Raw genomic sequence first — 23223 nt, 5'->3', positions numbered from 1 at the left:
TGCCCTGTTTCCCACAGTGCCTCCTGCTGGGGAAGGCCAAGGGCTGGGAAATCCACACAGGCTCATGCTGTGTTGGGACAGTAGCTTAGGGGGAAGCCCTGTGTTCCCTGAGTGCAGCCCTGTCCAGATAGCCAAGCAGCTGTCCCTTCAGTTCTTTCCAGAATGTCCGTTGGGGCCGGCTCAGGAGCTGCAAACCATGGATCAGCCTGAACCCATCTGAAGCCCCGTGCACCTCTGACGCGTTTCTCCCCAGCTCCAGCTGGCCTGCTTGCCCCTTCCCTGAGCAGACTTCACTCCAGCTGATCCTGTTGCCACTCACTGGCTGCCTTCTCCACTGGCAGTAGGGGGCTCTCTTGTCCTTTGAGGAGCCATCCCAGTTTTCCTCTGGTCTGTGTGATGAGTTCAGCAGAGCTCAGAGGAGGACTCTTCTCTCCCGGGGGTGGACAAGGGCATTCCTGGGGAGTCCTGCCAACCCTGTCCTCCCCCCAGTAACTGGCCTGATTGTGCTTTTCCAGACCCTGGATGGTGACCTGTACGAACGGCTCCGGGACCACCTGACTCTAGTCAGCCAGTCAGAACTAGAGGCCTGTCACGCCACACAGGAGCGGTTTCGGGGGATCCTGGAGGCCTCCACACAGGTAATGGGATCTGCCCTGCTTTTCAAGGAGGGGCCAATCCCATCCCATATCCACACCTTGTGTAGTGCTGGCTGTGCCCACACCCCCACCTCCTGGCATGGTGCCATCCCCCAGGCATGCCTGTGCCCCTGCACCTGGCTTGGATGTGGACTGCCATGGGTCATGGGTTCCTAGTGACCAAGCAGTGGCTTGGCCCTGGCTGCCCCTACCCCAATCCCCTCCCAGGGCCCAGTGTGCCGCCCTGCTCACCCTCCCCCTGTTGCTCCTACAGGTGTGCAGGGAGCAGAGCCTCCTCCTGTTCCTGCAGGATAACACTGCCTTCACCCCAACTCCTGAGCAGCAGTTCCAGCCGTCGGGCGCCGACCACGTAAGGCGAGAGGCCGGGCTTGCGCAGCACTGGGGACAAGGGACTCCCTGTGCGGAGCTCCCCCAGGGTGGCGCCAGGCAGCCGGAGAGGTGCACCAGAGCCCTGTCTGAGGGCTGGCGGCAGGGTGCACTGTGACTTGTGATACTCTGTCCTAGGTGTGCCTCCTGGAGGCGAGGAGTGGCAGCGCTGGGGAGAGCGGGCTGGAGAAGGAGGCGCGGCGCTGGGCCACCCGGGCAGCCAGAGACTACAAAATAAAGACTCATGGCAAGCAGGTGAGTGCCCAGGGCTGCCCAGCTCAGCCCCAGCCCCGGGTTCATCCCAAAGCAGAAGGAGCATCCTCACTGCCAGGCTTGTCCTGTGCCTCCAGGGGGGGACGGATCTACTTCTTCCTGCCCCCAAACAACCTCTCTACTCTCCTGGGGCATGGCCAGGGGGTCTCTGGCCTCCTTGGGGGGAGGTGAGGGCAGCCCCCAACCCAGTGGTTCTGGTCTCTGTCTGGGGCGGGGGGCTGGGGCCAGTGAAGTCGTAGTGGAGCTGCAGCCCCCGGCAGCAGTGGGGCTCAGTCTGGCCTGGGCTTGTGCAGGTTCTGCAGAGGATGGAAGCCAGGAGGCAGCAGGCCCCTGAAGCGGAGATGCCCGGCATGGAGAGGAGGATGGAAGAAGTGAGCGAGAACATCCGGAAAGCAGAGGTGGGTCTGGCAGTCGGGGGACAGGTTGGTAGGGCTGTGTGTCCCTCTGGCTACTGGTTTTGTTCCGTGTGCACCCTGTATGCACCACCTGTACTGTGTCCACCAGTTACCCACCCTCCGCTCCTGTGCTGCTGCTCCTGTTGCTGGCCGGTGCGCCCGGCCCTGCTGCTGCTGTTCTGCCAGGATTTGTGCCAGCAGAGCCCTCCCTGCAGATGGAGTGGGAAGGACTGGCAGGAAGTGAATGCCAGCAACAAGGGGGGGGGCAGGCAGGCTGGGTAACACAAGTTCCTGACACGCCATGCTCCTGTGGCAGATGCATCAGGGCCCCACAATGCACAGACAACGCTGTTGATAATGCTGCAGCACAAAAGCACCGTGGACAGAATGTGCTGCTTGCCACGTGTGTTGCTCAGGGTACGTCTATACTTACTTCCTGGTTCGGATGTAAGCGATCGATCTTCTGGGATCGATCCCGGAAGTGCTTGCCGTCGACGCCGGTACTCCAGCTCAGCGAGAGGAGTACGCGGCATCGACGGGGGAGCCTGCCTGCCGCGTCTGGACCCGTGGTAAGTTCGGACTAAGGTACTTCGAATTCAGCTACGTTATTAACGTAGCTGAATTTGGGTACCTTAGTCCAAAGTGGGGGGTTAGTGTGGACCAGACCTCAGAATCAGCAGGGTGGTCCTGGCTTTCCCCCTGCCCCTTAGCAGACGCGCTGCTCTGGGATTACCCGGCCGTGAGCTCTTCTCAAGCCAACAGAGCAGCCTTGGGCTCTGTCCTCCGGTCTCTGCTCCACATGCAGCATTGCACAGTATCTGAATTGGCTTTTTCTTACTCTCATGTGTAGGGCCTTACCAAATTCACACCCATGAAAAACGCATCATGGACCGTGAAATCTGGTCTTGTGTGTGCTTTTACCCTATACTATACAGATTTCATGGGGGAGACCAGTGTTTTTCAAATTGGGGGTCCTGACCCAAAAGAGAGTTGCAGAGGGTCCCAAGGTTATTTTACGGGGGTCTCGGTATTGCCACCCTTACTTCTGTGTTGTCTTCAGAGCTGGGTGGCCAGACAGTGGCGGCTGCTGACTGAGGGCCCAGCACTGCAGGCAGCAGCACAGAAGTAAGGGTTGCAATACCATACCAGGTGCTGCTGCTGGCGGCGGCTCTGCCTTCAAAGCTGGGCTCCCTGCCAGCAGCCGCCACTCTCCAGCTGCCCACCTCTGAAGGCAGCACCACTGCCAGCAGTAGTGCAGAATTAAGGGAAGCAGTACCACAATAACCTTGCAACTCCCCCACATAGGTGCAGGAACTAGGGGTGCAGGGGGTGCTGCAACTTTGGGCTCCGACGGCCAGTCCTGCACCCGGGGCTTTGCTCCCGGCCTCAGGTGGGCGGGGGGGGGTGGGGTGGACTGGGGTAAGGGGGGCTGGCTTTCAGCACCCCCACTTTTTAAAATGTTCCAGTGCCACTGCTCCCCCACAACTCCTTTTGGGGTTAGGACCCCTACAATTACAGCACTCTGAAATTTCAGATTTAAATAGCTGAAATAATGAAATTTACTCTTTTTAAAATCCTATGACCGTGAAATTGACCAAAATGGATTATGAATTTGGTAGGGCCCTACTTGTGTCACTAGCAACAGCCTGGCCCGGCATCGCTAGCTCCTGCTGTGTATGTGGCATGCATCTGAATGACTGCCAGCACCTGCATGCTCTGCAGACTCTTAGCCCTCTGTGCAGCCCACTCTGGCCACAGTGAACGACGATGGTCGTGTAAGGGCAAATCTGGTACGCCTAGTCCCCTATTATTCTGTTATACTTCATCTAGTCTGGGTCGAACAGGATCCGGGTGTATTTCACACGCACTCATAGATTCCAAGGCCAGGTGGGACCATTGGAATTATCCAGGCTGGCCTCCTGTATAGCACAGGCCAGAGACCTGCCCCCCAAATTATTCGTAGAGCAGAACTCTTGGAAAATACATCCAAGGGGGTTTGGAGAGGGGGGGGGCTGGAGGAGCAGGGGGAGGAGCAGGGACAGGGCTATTCCTTGGAGACACAAGTGGAATTGAATAAAAACATGATTCCAACTTGAACAAGACTCAAGCCCTCCCCCTCACCCCCACCCCATTAGGGTTGCCAACCCTCCTGGATTGGCCGGGAGTCTACTGGAATCGGCCTCGATCTCCTGGTGGCTATTGAAAGCAATCCAGGAGATTTTAATAGGCCACTAAAAGTCCGGTCGGTTTGTTGTGATTAGAAAGTTGGCAACCCTACGCCCCATGGTTCTGGTACCAGCTGATGGCCCCTGGCCCAACCCTGCTGGCTGGCTGGTTGCCCAGGCCCGTGGCAGGTGCTGAGGCCTGGGCTGACTAGGCGCTTGCTCTCCCTGTGTCCCTAAGGTCAGCAGAGTAAAGGCTGATGCCCGACTGGTATTGCTGCGCCAGGCCGGCCTAGACGTGGACACCTGGCTGGCGGGGGCCATGGGGCAAGTCCTGGAGGAGCTGGAGCAGGAGCGACGGCTGAGCGAGGCCCGCAAGTCGGACAAGGAGTCGACCCCCACGGTGAGAGCTGCCCCTCCGCTTTTGGCTTCCCATCCGCTGCTGAGAGCCCAGAGCACCCCTCCCGCGGGGCAGAGCCCTCTGTGCCAGTGGCTGGGAGGAGCGGGGGCATCTGCTGCTGGGGTGGCCTGGGCCAGGAGTGTCGCCTTGGTCCTGTGGTGGCCCCGTGTGCCCAGAGAGTGGCAGGGCGACTGGGTGCGGGGTGCTCTCTCATGCTGGGTTTGTCCCCAGGCAGAAGAGTTCGATCTGGCAGAGTTTGACGATTATGACGACAATGAGGAGCTCTTTGAGGATGCCGGTCCCTGCCCTGGCACTGCCCGCATCTACCCATCCACTTGCAGGGTGTTCTTCGGGTACCAGGTAAGGCCCCCACCCCAGGGACACAAGCCTAGCACCCAGGAGCCCTCTGAACCATGCAATGCTCTTTCAGGGTGCTCTGGATGCTGAGTGAAGGGCCCTGTGCCCCAGGCTGGGGCAGTCCCTGCTGGCAGCGGGTTCTCTGCTCCCTCCCCCACCCCAGGCTGGGGCATTGCATTCCTCTAGGGGCTTGGCAGCCAGGGCTGGCTGCAGGGAGCACTGCTTCCGACTTGTCCCATGGCTTTTGTCCCTTTTGCAGGCCTGCCAGTCTGACGAGCTGTCCATCCGCCAAGGCGAGGAGCTGGAGGTCATTGAGGACGGCGATGTGGAAGAATGGGTCAAGGTGGGCGTGGGTCAGTGGGGATGTGTCTATGACGAGGGAGGGGAAGAAATGCAGTGGGAACGTCCCCTTCCAGCACAGCAGCTGGCTAGTCTCCTCCCTCGCTAGAGGCAGCGCCGGAGAGGGCTGGGGAATGGACTGTGGATGCTGGCTCCCTCGGGCCTCCCTCCTCCCGGGAGCTGGCCCATGGCCTGGGCCGGGATGGGGGAGCCTGGGGGTGGCTGCCCTGGGTTCTCATGCAGGAATTTGGTTGGCTCAGGGCTGAGTCCTTTCTGCCTGGCCCTGGAGCTGGCTGGGTTCTCCTAACTTGGCTTCTCCTGCCCTCGGCGGCTGTCTGCAGGCTCGGAACCAGGCGGGGCAGGTGGGCTATGTCCCTGAGAAGTACCTGCTGTTCCTGGATGCCGTGGGGAGTGAGCGCAGGGCGCTGACCGGGAGCTGCCAGGAAGGCCCCTCCGAGACCGCCTTGGAAAAGGAGCTCACTAGCATTATGACCATGGACTTGGTGCTGGAGCCAGGAAGTATGTGGCAAGCCCTGGGGCTGCATGTGGGTGCACTGGGACAATGGGGCTGTGTCCGCATGTGAGAAGAGGGATGCCCTGGGCACACGCAGTTGGGGAAGGAGTTCAGTTCCCAGGGTCCGTCCCTGGGTGACTGGAGACCAGCAGCTCTGCCTGCAGCGTGGCTGAGGGGGGCTGGCTGCTGGCTTGGCCACAGGACTGGGACCATGAGCTCGCTCCTGCCTGACTCCCCCGGGACCTATGGCCAGCGCTTCCAAGAATGGCCTCTGATGCAACAGGCCTGCCATGGGGCATGCGCACGGCCTGGTTCCTGGGGTGATCGGTACCCGCAGCTCCCCCTGACCTGCAGAGCCGATGGGGGCTCCCAGCACCTCTAAAAACCCCAGTGCCTCCAGCTGGGATCAGCATTTGCCTAGTGCCCCAAACTTTGGCACCTCTGCCTCAGTGTCCCTCAGTGTCAGCGGAATGGGCTCAGCCCATCCCATGCCAAGTGGAGGCTTTTCAATGTCTGTATGTGCTGAGCAACTGTGTGCCCGGCTGGCACCAGCTCTGCCTGCTCTCTCTGGCTGCCTGCAGCATGGCTGGTGCGAGCCCTCTACGATTACGAGGGGCAGAGTGTGGAGGAGCTGACCTTCCCCGAGGGAGCCATAATCCGAGTGCTCCCCAGAGAGGAGGGGGAAGTGGACGATGGCTTCTGGAAAGGGGACTTCAATGGGCGCGTTGGGGTCTTCCCTTCACTGGTGGTGGAAGAAATAACTGGAGTCATAGGAGTGGCTGGGCAGGTTGGTCTCCATTTCCCCCTTCGCCGTGCTCGGGCTTGGCTGTCTGTGTCCCCCTCTCCAGGATAGGCTGACAGAGAGACAGGCCCCAATTCCCAGCATCGTGCCAGTGGCTTAGAACAGTTGTAAGGGCAGACAAGGGCTCCCTGTCCCCAGCCCTCCTCAGCTAACATGGCTTCTGGCAGCTGGCTTCAGAAGTACTGAAGTTCCCTAGTGTAGACAAGACCTGTGTTCCCTATTCCTCCCAGGACCAAACCAGGGTGTGGATTGAGTTCCCCTATACGCCTAGGAGGGGGCACTGCCTTGAATAAAGATTCCTTTCCAGGCTCTGCTCCAGGCTCATGGTCACTGAATTCCCATGGGGAGACTCCTCCCCTAGCCTGGGGACTTTGTCTGCGCAGGGCTGTGGGTGTGTGGGGCAGGTGATGGAAGGAGCCACTCTAGCCTGAGACGGGAATGGATTGCTGAGCCGAGGGGGAAAGGGGGGATCAGTAAATGGCTAGGAAGGTCCTGGGAGAAGTAGGTGTGGACAAGTTGTTGGTGGGCTATGGGGAGTGTTGAGGGAGCTGTGGAGTGAGGTTGGGGGCTACAGTGATTGGGATGTATGGCTGGGATGTTGGGGGGGTCTGGTGGAAGCTTCGTGGGGCACACTAGGGCACTGGAACTAGGGGTGCTGAGCGTGCAGCAGCTTGAAGTAATAGCAAGTGACTGCCTGGCTTCCGTCATGCACAGGGTTACAGTTCCATGGCTTTCAGCACCTCCTCTCTAGAAATTGTCACAGCACCCCAGGTGGATGGGAGGGACGTGCGGGGTCTGTGTGACTGGGGGCACTCTAAGGAAGGTGCGGGGGGGCAATTTCTGTAGTGTGAAGGCCCCAAAATTCTTTAATCGCAGCCTGCCTGTGCTTTTATTTCCAGGAGCTCCCATCACCATCTCCTCCGGCCTTCTCCCCTCCGGTCCTTGTGCCCAGTGCCGGGCTAGGTTCCCACCCACTTCCCGAAGTGCTGCTGGGAGGTGAGTGCCTCATGGGGTGCTGGCCTCCCGGATGGCTCCAGGGCATTGGCATAAATAGGACACTCAGAAGGGGGCAAGAGTAGGGTTGCCAGCTCTCTAGAATTGTCCTGGAATCTCCAGAAATTAAAGATTGTCATGTGATGAAACCTTCAGGAATACTTCCCCTAAGCAAGACAGCAGGCGTTTCCTCTGTGCAGGAGCCCCCGATGGCAGCTAGGGTCACTTGGGGTGTCTGTGTTGTGGGGGTTGGGGGGATAGGGAGGGAACTGGTGAGGGTGAAAAGAGGCTGGGCCCAGCATCTGGGGGGTCCCTGCTGGGCTGGTGTGCAGGCATGTGGAGAGCAGCCTAGTGTCCTGCCATTAACGCCGGTCTGTGTTCCCAGCCTGCAGGCAGGATGGCGCAGTCAGTGGACCCAGCTCTCCGGACCTGGGAGCAGCACGCATCCGCCCGGTAAGAAGCGTTTGCAGGCACAGGATGAATCACGTCTGCCCCAACCAGGGGCTGTGGGGCTGGTGCTCACAAAGTGGTGTATGAGGACAAAGGCTTCCTCGGGGGAAGGCCATGAGCCTGCCTCAGCTCCCAGCAGTGTCACCCCATTACCTCCCCCCAAATGTCCAACTCTCCTCACCCTGCTCCGTGCTAGCACCACAGCCATTGTCCAACCCTAGTCCCCCCCAGCCTGTCCTCTCTCCCCAGTCTCCCCCAGTGAGTCCTTCCTTACCCCCTGCCTCTCCATTGTGGCTCCGCGGTTTGAGGGCCTGCAGCCAGGGATCTCTGCTGAATTTGGAACGTAAAGCACAGCCCTCCTGCGGGGACCACAGACATTGCTGTCCCTCAGCCTGGAAGCTGGGGAGGGCCCCCCCCGTAATTACGCCTTTGCCTGGCGCAGCTTCTCCTTTCTGAGGGGTGTATTCCTGCTCCCCATGTGCCCCATGCGTGGGGAGGGAGGGTGGGGAGATGGCATGGAGCAGGGACTCATGGGTGCAGTGCAGGGGCATTGGCCCCTTGTAATCAGTATCTCTCTTTCTCTCTCTGCAGCTGCGAGCACCGCCTCCACCCCCTGCCAAAGCCCCAGAACCCGAGCCTGAACCCCGCATCAGCTGACGCTACCCAGCTGGGAGCGCAGTGTGTCACCCGAGCAAAACTGCTGCCACCGACTTCGCCACCCAGTGGGTGCACTGGCTTCCTACTGCTTCAGAGCCTTCCCACTCCTCCCTGGCCAGCAGCAGAAATCCGGGGACAGTCCCACGGCGGGGATGGGAGTGCTGGAGATCACCCCTAGTGCGGCAGAGAGCCTGATCAGCAGCCCAAGCTGCCTCTCTGCACCCCAATGGGCTGATCATTCTGGAGGAGTCCTGGGGGAGCGTAGTCCCAGGGGAGTGCAGAGCACTACCGAATGCATGTTCCTCACTGCCCAGCGCTGAGGGGACTGGACAGTGGGTCCCCCATCCCAGGAGACCTGCAGCGGCGGGATGGAGAAGCACATCTGTAGCCACTTCCCCTCCAGGCAGCTGCCAGCAGGGTGCTCCCACCCCTAGGCTTGGAGTGGGAAACGCATCTGCCAGGAGGCTGGGGGCCTGTAGCCAGCGCTGTCTCCCTCCTCCTTTCACTGCCCACTTCCAACTGGCTCTCAGTTTTGCCAGACCCCCTGCCCCTGTCATGTGCTGAGCCAAGGGGCCCCTCCCAGCTGTGGGCATGTGAGAGTTAATCCTGCTCTTCCGGTGCGGGGTATCTAGCATCTCTTGCGCCCATCTCGCCCCTCCCTGGCTCACCTGCTGCTAGCTGGCATTTCTGCACATTCCCCTGAAAGTCACCGAGAGACTTGCCCTGTGCCCTGTCCCCAGAGCAGGACTGCAGGTGAGCATGGGGCAGGGCGGGAAGAACTGCACTAGGTGCCAGCGCACTGTGCCCCTCTTTTTGCTGGGCCCAGCAGCGGCTGCTTCTGCTGAGCCGCTGTGTGTTCAGGCTGGTCCCTGGCTGCCTCGGCTGCCCTCTGCCTGTGCTGGGGATGGCCTGGTCACTGGGCCCCAATAAACAGATTTCATTCTGCACGTGTGCTCAGCAGCTTTAATGGTTTCAGCTTGTCTATTTGCAGTGGGGTTAAACACCAAAGCCAGCCCCCAGCAGCTGGGCCGCGCGCTGCTCTGGTCACCACTAGGCTATAATACACACCAATGTAGCTACAGGAAAACTGCTTCCATCCTGCTCTGGCCACTTCTTCCTAGCTAGGCTGCGGAGGGCAGGCTGCTCCTGCCCCTCTGCTACAGGGCTGGGTGAAAGCCACTTCCCCACGGTCTGTCCCAGGCCATGGCCCATGTCCCTTGCCATGGGGCCACACAGCAGAGCTGGCCCAGGCAGCTCCTATCTGCTTGTTGGGCAGCAGCTGTGCAAGGCACTGCTCAGAACAGGAGATGGTGCAGTACCAGCTCTGCCAGTCCTTGGCTGGTAGTGGTCTGGGCAGTGCCCCCTGCCAGAGGTGGTGACTGACTGTCTCAGCTTGCTCTGGTGGGGCCATACGCAGACAGATCCTGCCTGAGCTGCACCAGATGCTGTGCTCTGCATGGCACTTAGCTCTCCAGGCAGGGGCTGGTGCAGACACGCTGCTGCCATGCTGGGCTTGGCTTGCTGGGGCTGCTCACAGCAGCTGGCGCTGGTCAGTGTGTGAATCCTTGCCCTGTGCTCGGCATGGGCTGCACTATCCCAGCTCTGGCCCCTTTGCACTTACTAGCTGTCTCAGAATGGCGATTCCTAGGGGGGCACCCGGCTCTGGGCTGCTGGAGACAACAAGGATTATGCTTGAAATGGCAGAAGCTAGGAGACGGCAGAGCAGTTCTTCCAGGGGGTGAGCTCCAAACTCAGCACCACGAATGACTCAGAAGCACTGGGCCCTGGGTCATCCCTTGGGAGGGCATTGCTGAAGTACCATGGCTGCGATGTGGAGCTGGGACTGGAGCCCAGTGTCTATGGCTCAGACTGTCCCTCAAGCTCCAGGGTGAAGCGCAGGGCTGAACCGCTCTAAGTGCCCCAGCTAGGCAGGCTCACAGAGCGGGCGTCCTACCCAGTTGGCTGGTGGAGCTGGGAAGATCTGTATAGCAGCAGGGTGCAGGTTGCGGAGCTGGGCCTGTCCAGCGCACCAACTCCAGGCTCATAGGGCTGGTGGTTTCCTACCAGTGCCAGTCTGGCTGGGGAAGTGGAGGGGTTCCCCAGAGGGCCAAATGTGGGGTGTCCCCAGGGCATGGGGCAGCCTGCACTCTGAGGGAGGGCTGATGGGGGGCTGGGAGCTCAGGTGACTATTGCCAATGGTTATGAGTCTGTTACCAAGTACAGTCATTTGTTTAATGAAGCAGCACATCCATGCGTCGCTCTGGCCATGCCAAGCGCAGTTTAGCTCTTCTGGGCCAGGGCTCGCCTCTACTGTCCCCGCTAGGGCCCTGCTGGCTCCTCGCGCTGAGCCCGCCTTGGGTTGGTTGTGTCTGCATGGAAGCAGAGAGAGCTGCGAGAGGAGAGAACGAAGAGAAACATATCAGGCGTTGGCTTCAGACGGGCCCCTTTCCTCCCCAGGGCTGCCAGCTTGGTGCTGCCACTGGCCCTTCAGAAGCTGGAGTCTCACGTGCTGCTGCTCTGGCTGGTGCTGGTTAAAGCTGGCACCTGAGAAACCCCTGGAGAGGCAGGACTGTCCTGGGCCATGTCTTGCCAGTCAGTAGGGAATTCTCAGGGTGCTCCAAGCTGTAAACCTGGATTCAATCCTCCTCCAAGCCTGGCCATCGCTCCCACCTATCCTGCTTCCTCTTGCTACTGGCACTGGGCCACCCATGCCAACCTTCATCTGGCTCTTGTCTTGCCCTTTGGTTGGCAGGGCCCCTGCTCTATCAGAGAGAACAGTGGTGAGCAAAGCTAGGCTAGTGTCTGGCCCCTGCTGACCCATATCAGGGTACTTCTCCCCCCAGGCAACACCCTTCAGGAATCTTGACTCTTTCCCAAGAAGGCCTAAAGCCAGCTGAGCCCTAGCCTTGCAAATCACACCAAGTTTCTGTAGGCCAGGACGTGGGGAGGAGGAATTCAATGCCCCCACCCCTTGTAGCTCTCCGGCCTACCTTTCTCAGTGCTGCAAACACCAGTACCTCTGCTGGCTCCACAGGCGCCCATGGGCAGGGTTGGGGGGAAGGCCTAAGGGCATGGCATGCACAGCAGAGTTAGGAATCTGTGGGCACACAGTGCCTGCAATAGGAGGAAATCTGTGGAGACAGGGATCTAGGAGAACAAGACCCCCACAAGGGAAGGGCCGGCAGGCACAGGGGCCCAGATCCTGAGGGTATTTAGGCTCCTAACTTCTATGGAATTCCCCATAAAGTTGTGTCTCCGGGCAACGTAGGTTCCTGTCTGCTAAGTAATTTCCTTTAGCTTTGACCGTCCCACCCGCCATGCTTGTATGCCCAGTGCTTGTGCTCTGTCTGGGCCCTGCCATGCTCAGGCGTATTCTGGGTTCTTATGCCAACACAGCTGTAAGGCTGCTATGGGGAAGGCACCTGGGAATGGTGAGGATGGGGATTGACAGTGTGAAGGCAGAGAAGCCCCTTGTCTGCTTCAGCAATCTCAGCCCACACAAACGCTCCCCTGCTATCACAACCAACCACCCCCCCGTGACATAGTTTGGGATTCTTGTTCAGGATACCCCACCCCAGCTAGGCCTGGCCTGAGCTGCTGATGTGGTTCCTACTGCCCTTATCTCATGGTTCAGGTGCCTCAACAGCAAAGAGAACACAGGATGTTAGAGGGACAGAGACATGCAGCCTACAGCTGGCACCTCGCCTGCATCCAACCTGCACTGAGCCTCTGGCTCTATAGTGCGCAGCTCTGATGGCTTTCAGCCAGAGGGATCCCAGGAACTTTGGTTATGGCTTCCTCCTGTCCCCAACACTTCACTTGCCACTGAACTGCAGCTGCTTCTGGAATGGCATACAGCAGCCTCACACGGGCATGGAGAATGTTGTGTCTGGCTGAAAATGCAGTGGCAGGTCTAGAGAAACAGAGTGTAACTACACAAGCTGGAATTGGGCCAGGAAGCTGCGGCTGATTTTCCTACTCCTAAGAAAAGTATAAGGAGATCTTTAACCACCACACGAGCATTACACCACCCCACTTCAGCTACCCGAGGGCACTGGGGTTCAGTGCTGCCTGAGGGAGGTGTGTGCCTACTGCGTCAGCAATTCCATTTCTTGCCGCACCCGGGAATTCCTTGGAGCTCTCTTACGCAGGTGTTTGCAAGGCCAGCGCCTGCTCAGATGTGACAGTAGCGAGACTCACAACCTGAGATAGTGTGGCTGCCCGTCAGAGTTATATCCTTCCTCATTGACACATGTCCATACATAAACATGTGCACACACACATGGACACATGCGCATGGACATACACACACACTCTGCTCTGGTCCCTGCTGCCAGTAGCTAGAAGGTGGTACTTACGTCACACAGTCACTCCTGGGTCCTGCGCTGCAGAGTTCTGCTCCTGAGGGAAAGGCAGACAGAAACATGAGAGACAAGACCAGAATGCATTTTGTAGATCATGCTACACAAAGGAGATGGGGACTGCTGCAGGTTAGGATGGGGGACACTGGCAGAGGTGTGCAGAGGCCCCCTTGCAGTGAACAAGCTGTGTCAAGAGTCAGGTGCAGTGGTGGCACTCTGTGAGGACTGGTGCAATAAATTTGCCTGCCAATAGAGGGTCCTGTGGCACCTTTAAGACTAACAGAAGTATTGGGAGCATAAGCTTTCGTGGGTAAGAACCTCACTCTGAAGAAGTCTGTTGCTTTTTACAGATTCAGACTAACACGGCTACCCCTCTGATACTTGCCCACCAATGTACATGTAAGCAGGGTCTGAATGAATGCTTCCGTGACAGCTAGGTGGGAGGGAAAGAGACTTCAGTGTGTTTCTGTAAATACAGTTTGCTCCTGCTCTGTTTACGTATTCAGCAGAATACAGTGGTGTCAAACTGGTGTTGGGTACAAATCACCTTAGTACTGAATGCATAGGTAGTGAAATATGGTTACCAATGTTGTGATTGTTGTAGGAATACAGGAAAGCAGGACTGTGCTTAATCTGTCCCAAAGGTGGGGGGGGCACCCTCACTTGAAAGAACCTTGTGAAGGCAGGGGTTCGAATGTCAGAGGCTTGTGAAAGTAGAGGGGTAGAATCCTGGCACTGTGGCCAGGAGGTTGTATAATGTCCTTTCTGGTGATTTTTTTACCAGACTGGTTTAATCTGTTTTTTACCACTGTTCAAAGTTTGGGGCTAAATAGTCTTCATTAGGAGCCTCTTTTGTGATTTTAATTGGTCAGTTAGAAGTGAAACCAGTTGTCTAGGTCTGTATTTCTGCTCTGGTTGCTAAGAGCTGAAAATCATTGAGAGACTGATCTGCAGAGGTCACAACAGAGAGGCAGAAGGTGACTGACAGTGAGCTAGTGAATGGGTCAGAGCAAAAGGTCATGATGAGTGGCCAGCAGGGCCATGGTGGAGAGGCACAATGAGAGTGGTGAGCAGAACAAGATGCCTCTTCCGCCCCCCCAGTGTGGAAGCTGAACTCTGCAGATGCACCTCTGAGCTCTGGCTCTGCACTGACCAAGGGCAGCAACTGTGAGTAGGGTGCAGAGAAGGGTCAGGCATGAAAGGGACTTTTGTGTTGTTGGGTAGAAACACTGCCCCATCTCCAGTGATTTTAGCTCTTAGCAGGCAGGACAGAAATGCAGTCCTCCACAACTGGTTTCAGCTCTGATTGAGTAATTAAAATAACAAAAGAGGCTCCTAATGAAGCCTATTTAGCTCCAGTCTTTGAACAGTGGGGAAGAACAGGTTAAGCTAATCTAGAGTGAACCCCCCAGGGAGGAGGTTATGCAGCCTCCTGGCTAGGATACCAGGATTCCTGTCCCCCACCCCTTTTATTTTCACAGGGCTCTAAGGCCTGGTCCACACTAACCCCCCACTTCAAACTAAGGTACGCAAATTCAGCTACATTAATAACATAGCTGAAGTCAAAGTACCTTAGTTCGAACTTACTGCGGGTCCAGACGCGGCAGGCAGGCTCCCCCGTCGATGCCGTGTACTCCTCTCGCCGAGCTGGAGTACCGGTGTCGACGGCAAGTACTTCCGGGATCGATCCGCGATCAATTTATCACATCTAGACAAGACGCAATAAATCAATCCCAGAAGATCAATTGCTTACCACCAGACTCGGAGGTAAGTGTAGACCTACCCTGACATTCAAGCCTCTGCTTTCATGAGGTTCTTACAACTGAGGGTGCCCCCCCCTCCCCCATTTGGGACAGGTTAAGCACAGTCCTGCTTTCCTGTATTCCTACAACAATTACAACATTGGAAACCATATTTCACTACCCCTGCATTCAGTACTAAGGTGATTTGTACCCAACATCAGTTTGACACCACTGTATTCTGCTGAATATGTAAGTGGAGCAGGAGCAAACTGTATTTACATAAACACACCCAAGTCTCTCCCCCTCCCCTCCCAGCTAGCTGTCAGGGAAACATTCATTCAGACCCTGCTTACATACAAGCTCACCTGTGACCAGTGAGTGAAAGTGTGTAAAGCGTCACACTACCTATTATCAGAGGGGTAGCCATGTTAGTCTGGATCCACAAAAACAGCGAGGAGTCCAGTGGCACCTTAAAGACAAACAGATTTATTTGGGTATAAGCTTTTGTGGGTAAAACCCCACTTCTTCAGATGCAACTAACCTATAACAATCACTGTTGTTGGGAAAAAGACGCAAACGTGAGACATAAAAAAACTAATAAGTCCAAACAAAATGTCCTCCTAGCACTAGGGCTGTACAAGGGTCAGGCCTGGTGAACAAGCGAAGCATGCGACCAGAAATCAATAAACCAAAATTGGTGTCTTGGCAATTAGACCGAATTGGTGAACAAAATATTGAGGGGATGGGCTATTCCTCCCACTCCTCCTCTTTGGGGGGGTCTCACAAGAAAGGCCGTTTGTGGGGGGGAAAGGCAGAAGAAGCTGTCTGACAACAACTGCTGGTTGTGAAGAAGGAAAGGTGCGAGCTTTATCCTCATGGCTGTCACCCCTCACCCCCCCACACACCCCATCTCCTGGAAGCCTGGAATCAACCCTAACACTGCTGGGCCTTTGTCCTGCCTAGACTGGGCCAATAAGAGGGACCAAGATGACATCATCCACCCACACATCCTTTTCCTTCCCCACTTTCATGGGTGGCAGGTGACCCGCCCCCCCTTCATGGAGGCTAGCCCTGTGGCCCCTCCCCTTCCACACAAGACCCCCCTCCCCATGGCCGGAGTCCTGAGACACCCTCCCCCCACAACTTCCATGGCCAGAGAAGCCCCGGGACAACCAGAACCCTGAGCCCCTTCACTCCCGTCAGAGTCCCGGGCCAGCCCCAGCCAGCCGACCAACCCAAGCCCCAGCCCGAGCAGCCCCAGCAGCACGGGCCGGCCTGGGGCCAGTGGGCCCGGGGCTGGAGCAGCCCCAGCCCAGCATCCTGCAGCAGCAGCTACAGCCAGGAAAAGCAGAGCCTTCCCTGGCCTATTATACCCACCGCCAATGCGCACCTTATTTCTTCGCTTTCCTCTCTCTCTCTCCTTTTGCCTTCTGTTTAATCAAAGTCTGCCTTACTCAGCCAAGCCTGTATATTTTGCAATGGTGCTGAGAGGCTGTGACCAGAAAGAAGCAGCTCAAAGCAATGCCCTAAACAGCCTGATACTGGTACAAGTTTGGCAGGTCTTAGAGGTGCTGATCATGGCCTGTGTTTTTCCAGCAGTAAGGTTGCAAGTGAAAGTAAACTCCAGAGCCAGAAACTGCATTTTTCTGTCTTTGCTGGTCTTGTCTCTCCCCTTTTGTGTGTGTTTGTGTGACAGAATACACTCCTGTGTTCACACACGAGGGTACTAGGCTTTGTACAAGGTATGCCTTATATCCTTTGAAAACTCATAATTTGCCGGTCAGTACAGTCCTGGTAAAATATGTGTGGCAACACTGTATGAGAAGTTACAAAATTCCCCTGTGTGATGTTATGAACACATGTTCCAAACCACACAGCTCTGCGCAAATGGAAGCTGGCAAACAGCGCTGTCCTAAACAAAGGAATGTGTGCTCTACTTAATTTGCATGTAAGCAGTAAACAGAGTCATCAAGCAGGGAAGGGAAACAAAGGAAGTACAAACAGGTGAAAAAAACAGCAGGGAACATCCTTCCACATGGACTCTGGCTCCTGGTTCTCAGCTGGAAATGTTTTGCAAGAGGGGAACTGAAGCTATAAAAAGGAGGGAAAAACACCTCAAGGCACCTGTGACGTTATTGATATAATCTGGGACCATATAGAACATGGTTGCAACCAAAGTCCTGTAGTGGCACCAAATCTTGTATAAGGGGGGGTCAAATGAGGTGTCTAAGACAAGGTTATGGTTTGCTGGTTATGATTATGCTGTCTATATGTGTGTATCAATTTTGTAGTTAAAGTTATGAATATTGGCTCTATACTGTCTGTATTTCAAACTTATGCTCTGCTTCTTGGAAACTTCCCAGACAAGTTGGTGTTAGCTCTGCCTAGCCTGCTTGATGGCCCATTAAGGACCATCAGCTATACAATTGACCCATTGAGAGAAGGCAAATACGCCTTGCAACTCAGCAAAGTATGCAGGAACTGGCCCATGTGACTCCAGACTCCATTTTGCTGTAATTTTCCACAGTAAGGACAAAGAGATGTTCTTACACCTGGAAAAGACTATAAAAAGGCTGAGGCCTCTCCTCCATCTTGTCTTCAATCCTGCTTCTTACCTCTGGAGGGACATTGCTACAAACTGAAGCTCTAAACAAAGGACTGAGGACCCATCCCAGTTGGGGATGTACTCCAGAGACTTGAGTTAAACCTGAAGTTTATTCTCTCACTGCTACAAGCCTGAACCAAAAACTTTGCCATTACTGTATGTAATTGATTCCATTTAACCGATTCTAACTCTCATCTATATCTTTTTCCTTTTATGAATAAACCTTTAGATTTTAGATTCTAAAGGATTGGCAACAGCGTGATTTGTGGGTAAGATCTGATTTGTATATTGACCTGGGTCTGGGGCTTGGTCCTATGGGATCAAAAGAACCTTTTTTCTTTTATTGGCGTATTGGTTTTCATAACCATTTGTCCCCATAACGAGTGGCACTGGTGGTGATACTGGGAAACTGGAGCGTCTAAGGGAATTGCTTGTGTGACTTGTGGTTAGCCAGTGGGGTGAGACTAAAGTCCTCTTAGTCTGGCTGGTTTGGTTTGCCTTAGAGGTGGAAAAACCCCAGCCTAGGGCTGTAACTGCCCTGTTTTAAGCGATTTGTCCTGAATTGGCACTCTCAGTTGGGTCCTGCCAGAACCACATTGTTACAGTGGCGTAGATACCACACACTACAAACTGGAGGCCAATGTTAAGTGCATTGTCACTTGTTCATCCTGAAGCTGAACAGTGGTTCCGAACAAGACCAGCAAATGCTCACTATCTTTCTGCAAGAAACTCAGCTGACTGGCTAGAAGCATGTGGTGCAACAGTGAAAGATTCAACAGTTGAAAAAGTGAAGAATTCTCTCACCACATTCAAAAAATGTGCATATATGGCTGATTAATGCACCGATGCAAATGGGCAAGTATTAAGTCATTGTGTACGTTATCTTGATGTCAGTGGTAGGCCAATAGATGCAGCCGATGTGTCTTCTATAACATGAACATCTAGAAATGCATCTGTGACAGCTCACATCTTAGAAGAGTTAAATGCTTGTCAACTGGACCCCAGACAGATGGCTGCTTGTGCATTTGATGGAGCTGCAAACTTCTCTGGAAGACATGGTGGAGTACAAGCGTTGCTCAGAGAAAAGTGTAACCCTAATCTCTCCTATACACACTGCAGAGGTCATCTACTCCAACTATTACGAGCTGCAGACTCTTCAAAAGACATTTTAAAAGCTATACATTTAAAGTTTTCATTATATTCTTTTTTCAGCAAGAGTCCAAAAAGACTGAATATCTTGGAAAACATAGAAGCTACACTGGGACTGAAGTTCAAATTAGTCCAACCTGGGAAAACCCTCTGGCTTTCTCATGAGCGATCCTTGGCTGTGTCTTAAAATTACTCCAGCCGTTATTACTGGCTTTGGAAAGTATCTACCAAGATGGGATGGATCTAAGTAGTGAGGCTGGTGGATTACGTTTGCTACTACGTTCAGAGAAGACTATTGCCATTCTCTCTCTCGTAAGTCTACTGTTGAAACCACTTGGGTCATTAAACAATGCCATCCAGGCATCTACTACAACAGTAGTAGATCTTGGTCCAGCAATAGAAGCTACATTTGGATCAATCAGAGAGCTATCCATTGAAAAAGTACTGGAAGAAGCAAAGATTTCAGTCCAGAAGTTGACTAATGAAGGCATTTATATTGAATTCTTAAGTGAGGAGGACAAGAAGTGTTTGTTAAGACAACTGAAAAAGTACACAGACTTGATTCTTAAAAATCTACAACTCATAGACTCATAGACTCATAGACTTTAAGGTCAGAAGGGACCATTATGATCATCTGGTCTGACCCCCTGCATGCTGCAGGCCACATGACCCTTCCCTGGACTCTGCCATTGAAGTCCCCAATCCTGTGTTTTAGTGACCTCAATCGGCAGATACCCTCCTGCTAGCGATCCCTGCCCCATGCTGCGGAGGAAGGCGAAAAACCTCCAGAGGCTCAGCCAATCTACCCTGGAGGAAAATTCCTTCCCGACCCCAAATATGGTGATCAGTACTACCCCGAGCATGTAGGCAAGAGTCTCTAGCCTGGCCCTTGTTGGCCATTATGTTAGTTACGTACCATTGCTTGGTTTTCCTCGGCTACTATGTTTAACCATTAAACCATTCCCTCCATAAACTTATCTAACTTAATCTTAAAACCAGACAGGTCCGTCGCCCCCACCGTTTCCCTCGGAAGGCCGTTCCAATATTTCACCCCTCTGACGGTCAGAAACCTTCGTCTAATTTCAAGCCTGAACTTCCCCACGGCCAGTTTATATCCATTCGTTCTCGTGTCCACATTAGTACTAAGCTGGAATAATTCCTCTCCCTCCCTTGTATTTATCCCTCTGATATATTTAAAGATAGCAATCATATCCCCCCTCAGCCTTCGTTTTGTCAGACTAAACAACCCAAGCTCCTCTAATCTCTTTTCATACGACAGGTTTTCCATTCCTCTGATCATCCTAGTCGCCCTTCTCTGCACCCGTTCCAATTTGAGTTCATCTTTTTTAAACATGGGAGACCAGAACTGCACACAGTACTCTAAATGAGGTCTCACCAGCGCCTTATACAACGGAAGCAGGACCTCCTTATCCCTACTAGATATCCCTCGCCTAATACATCCCAAGACCGCATTGGCTTTTTTCACCGCCACGTCACATTGTCGACTCATAGTCATCCTGCGGTCTACAAGGACCCCTAGGTCCTTCTCCTCTTCTGTTACTTCTAACCAATGCGTCCCCATCTTGTAACTAAAATTGTTATTAGTCATCCCCAAGTGCATCACCTTACACTTTTCACTATTAAATTTCATCTTATTTCTGATACTCCAATTCACAAGCTCATTCAAGTCTCCCTGCAGAATATCCCTATCCTCCTCCGAATTTGCAACTCCTCCCACCTTCGTATCATCCGCAAACTTTATCAGCCCACTCTTGCAATCGGTTCCGAGGTCAGTTATAAATAGATTAAATAAAATGGGTCCCAAAACCGAACCTTGAGGCACTCCACTAGTAACCTCCCTCCAACCCGACAGTTCACCCTTCAATACGACCCGCTGCATTCTCCCCATTAACCAATTCCTTATCCACCTCTGGATTTTCATATCTATCCCCATGTTTTCCAGTTTAACCAATAATTCCTCATGGGGTACAGTATCAAACGCTTTACTGAAATCCAGGTATATTAGGTCCACCGCATTGCCCTTATCTAATAAGTCTGTTACTTTCTCAAAGAAGGAGATCAGATTCGTTTGGCACGATCTACCCTTCGTAAAACCATGCTGTAAATTATCGCAATTGCCATTAACCTCTAGGTCCTCAACTAGTTTCTCTTTCAGAATCTTCTCCAGCACCTTGCACACTACAGATGTTAAACTAACAGGCCTGTAGTTACCCGGATCACTTTTTTTCCCTTTCTTGAAAATAGGAACCACGTTGGCTATTCTCCAGTCTAACGGGACCACCCCCGAGTTTACAGATTCATTAAATATTATCGCTAACGGGCCTGCTATTTCCCGTGCCAATTCCTTCAATATTCTCGGATGAAGATCGTCCGGTCCTCCCGACTTAGTCCCATTAAGGCGTTCAAGTTTTGTTTCTACCTCGGATGCGGTAATCCCCCATCCTGTATGCCCCTCTGTAACGGTGCTAGTATCCCTAATACCTTCATTGGCCTCATTAAACACCGATGCAAAATATTCATTGAGATATTGCGCCATGCCTAGATTATCTTTAATCTCCTCTCCGGCTATAGTCTTCAGCGGTCCCACTTCTTCTTTCTTTGCTTTCTTCCTATTTATATGGCTGTAAAACCTTTTACTATTGCTTTTAATTCCCCTCGCTAGGTCCAACTCTACACGGCCTTTGGCCTTTCTCACTCTATCTCTACATTCTCTGACTTCACTAAGGTAAGTTTCCTTACTGATCCCTCCCCTCTTCCACTCTTTGTACGCTTTCTGTTTTTTCCTAATCGCCCCTTTGAGTCAGTCGCTCATCCAGCTCGGTCTAAATCTTTTGCTTAGTAATCTTTTTCCCTTTTTGGGGATACAGGCCTCTGACAGCTCATGCATCTTTAACTTAAAGTAATCCCAGGCTTCTTCTGCCTTTAGATCCCTTAATACGTTTGCCCAATCCACTTCTCTTACCAGTCCCCTTAATTTGTTAAAATTGGCCTTTTTAAAATTATAAACCCTAGTCTTTGACTTAACAGCGACTTCTAGATTCTACTCAACCTCTATGTAGCTTTTACAGATCCCTGTTCTATAAAACACTGACAGTTGAGTGGAATGAAGCCCTACCAGCAATGGGGCTGCCATGTGCTCAGGACAGAATAGAGAATTTGAACACAGAGTGGAATATCATATGACGAATGAATGAAGATTTGACTTCAACTTCTTTTTTATCATCACTAGTGGCTCGACCTGATCTTTGTGCTATATTTCCTGGGATGAAAGAAGTAGGAATTCATCTCTTGCTACTCCCAGTCACAACAGCTACAGATGAGCATTCTTTTTCATCACTGAATAGAATTTGTGTTCTGAAAGAAGTCGCCTTCTGCCTGATCATTTGAATGAACTGATGAGCGTATCAATCAAAGGAATGGAAGTACCGGACACACGAGAAGCCACCAAAGATGAACGCACTGCATTCAAGAAGTTCATTAACAGAGTTGTGCAATATTATAACAAGAAACCAAGAAGGATGTAGATGTAGTGCTTCATAGAAGGCTTGAGTAGCCAACTTTAATTTGTGTGATGATTTTAAAACATGAGATTTTAAAACATGAGTTAAATCTAATAAAATGGTCATGAAGCATTTTTCAGTTTTTACTGTGGTGCCATACAGCCCACCTTCACCCTCACGGTCTCACCCCTCATCGGCCCTGATCCCACCCTCTGAAAATTAGAAAAACCCCCCACCACCATTTCAATTCCTGGGGAAAACACTGTCCAGCCCATCTCCATTAACTTTTTCTTGTCCCCCCAAAAGCTGCATTTTCTGCCCTCGCTGTTCTCGTCTCTCCCCTTTGGTGTGTGTTTGGCTTGTTTTGTTTTCTAGAAAGCAAGATCAGGCTTTAACAACAGCTCCGCTAACTTCTCTTTTCCCCGAAAAGCCAGTTATTACCATCTCTGATACCATCTAAGAGACTCCAACAAAGGGCTTTTCCTTCTAAATACTCTCCAGCTAAAGGGAAGGGACCCAGGAATGTGGTTACACTGACAGCCTGACTTAATACTCCACATTTCAAATGCTTGAACTGTTTTTCCTCCTTTGCTGTATCTTCAATAACACGCTGTTTAATGGGGTGTTGCCATGGTACGAAGCACGCTAGGGTCTCTGGCTAGCAAACCCTGACCCTTGTTTAACCCTGTTTAGTGCTGAACAGTGACTGGGTCAAATTAACACCTCTAACTCTTTGGGCCCATGAATTAACATGAGCACTGCCCTAGTTGCGGGGGCTATCGGTTGCAATGAGGAACACTGGAAAAGCTGGGGGAGGGGGCAGGCCTGGAATAACAAATGAACAATAGAGCTTTAACCTTCCCAATAACCTTCCATCAGGAAATCTCACAGTGTTTACCAAACAGCATCTAATTAATCCTCCTGGTGAGGTAGGTAAGGGACTGCGGAGTCACAGCAGCGCCTTCACCATCTGGTTGGAGAGAGCTTCTAGGCTTGACTCAAGCTCTGGCTCCTTCTCAGTGTCCCTGGGGCCTGAGGTTGTGGGCGCTTATCCACAGCAAAGCATAAGGGGAATGTGACACAAGGGTGGGAGCCATGTGATTGAAAACTCTCGCCAGGCATTGAACAGCCATTCAGATATGGGCGCCCCCTATTTGAAAACTGGTTTGAGCTAACATTGGCAAACTCATCTCACACGCCCTGGGGGGCTTAGCACAGAGGTCAAGCTGAATAGATTCATCCAGTGCCTAATCTGTACAGGGCCATATTCCCCTCTCTGCAGGAAATGCTGCATGTTTGCTCCCATGGATTTTCCTTTGCTCTTCCCTGAGGTCTGCGGGCGCTCCAGGCCATCTGCACAGCAGCACTGTGCCTCTGTGTTGTTTCCCGCTTCCCTGGCATCTCCTGCCGGAGCCCCTGCACCCAGCATTCCCCTAAGAGGGCAGGGTTCACACAAGACTGTGGGACAGTGGGTGAGATAA

The 23223-nt window shown here is 53.3% G+C and overlaps 2 protein-coding genes across 5 annotated transcripts in view; one reads left to right on the top strand and one right to left on the bottom strand.

The window, feature by feature from the left end:
* Positions 1 to 9311, top strand: part of FCHSD1 (FCH and double SH3 domains 1) — a 32400-nt gene extending 23089 nt beyond the window's left edge. For both annotated transcript variants that reach the window (XM_054038197.1, XM_054038196.1), the window contains 12 exons: positions 516 to 638; positions 910 to 1005; positions 1161 to 1277; positions 1589 to 1693; positions 4094 to 4255; positions 4484 to 4612; positions 4869 to 4952; positions 5290 to 5467; positions 6044 to 6249; positions 7164 to 7260; positions 7643 to 7710; positions 8299 to 9311. In XM_054038197.1, the coding sequence (XP_053894172.1) occupies positions 516 to 638; positions 910 to 1005; positions 1161 to 1277; positions 1589 to 1693; positions 4094 to 4255; positions 4484 to 4612; positions 4869 to 4952; positions 5290 to 5467; positions 6044 to 6249; positions 7164 to 7260; positions 7643 to 7710; positions 8299 to 8364 (1431 nt within the window). In that variant the 3' untranslated portion in view covers positions 8365 to 9311. The remainder of the gene's footprint in view (positions 1 to 515; positions 639 to 909; positions 1006 to 1160; positions 1278 to 1588; positions 1694 to 4093; positions 4256 to 4483; positions 4613 to 4868; positions 4953 to 5289; positions 5468 to 6043; positions 6250 to 7163; positions 7261 to 7642; positions 7711 to 8298) is intronic.
* Positions 9312 to 10582: 1271 nt separating this feature from the next.
* The window catches only part of RELL2 (RELT like 2), a 71935-nt gene continuing 59294 nt past the window's right edge, over positions 10583 to 23223 (bottom strand). For 2 of the 3 annotated variants that reach the window (XM_054038201.1, XM_054038200.1), the window contains exons 7-8: positions 12723 to 12765; positions 10583 to 10753 (exon numbers count right to left, since the gene is read on the bottom strand). In XM_054038201.1, coding sequence (XP_053894176.1) covers positions 12724 to 12765 — 42 coding nt within the window. In that variant the 3' untranslated portion in view covers positions 10583 to 10753; position 12723. Of the gene's footprint in view, positions 10754 to 11354; positions 11428 to 12722; positions 12766 to 23223 lie in introns of all 3 variants that reach the window. The other variant, XR_008445960.1, reaches the window with a different exon arrangement.

Source organism: Malaclemys terrapin, chromosome 8 (assembly GCF_027887155.1).
Source record: "Malaclemys terrapin pileata isolate rMalTer1 chromosome 8, rMalTer1.hap1, whole genome shotgun sequence".
In the NCBI taxonomy this organism is placed as follows: Eukaryota; Metazoa; Chordata; order Testudines; family Emydidae; genus Malaclemys; species Malaclemys terrapin.
The sequence above is the reverse complement of the archived record's forward strand: the minus strand, read 5'-3'. Positions and strand labels throughout refer to the sequence as shown.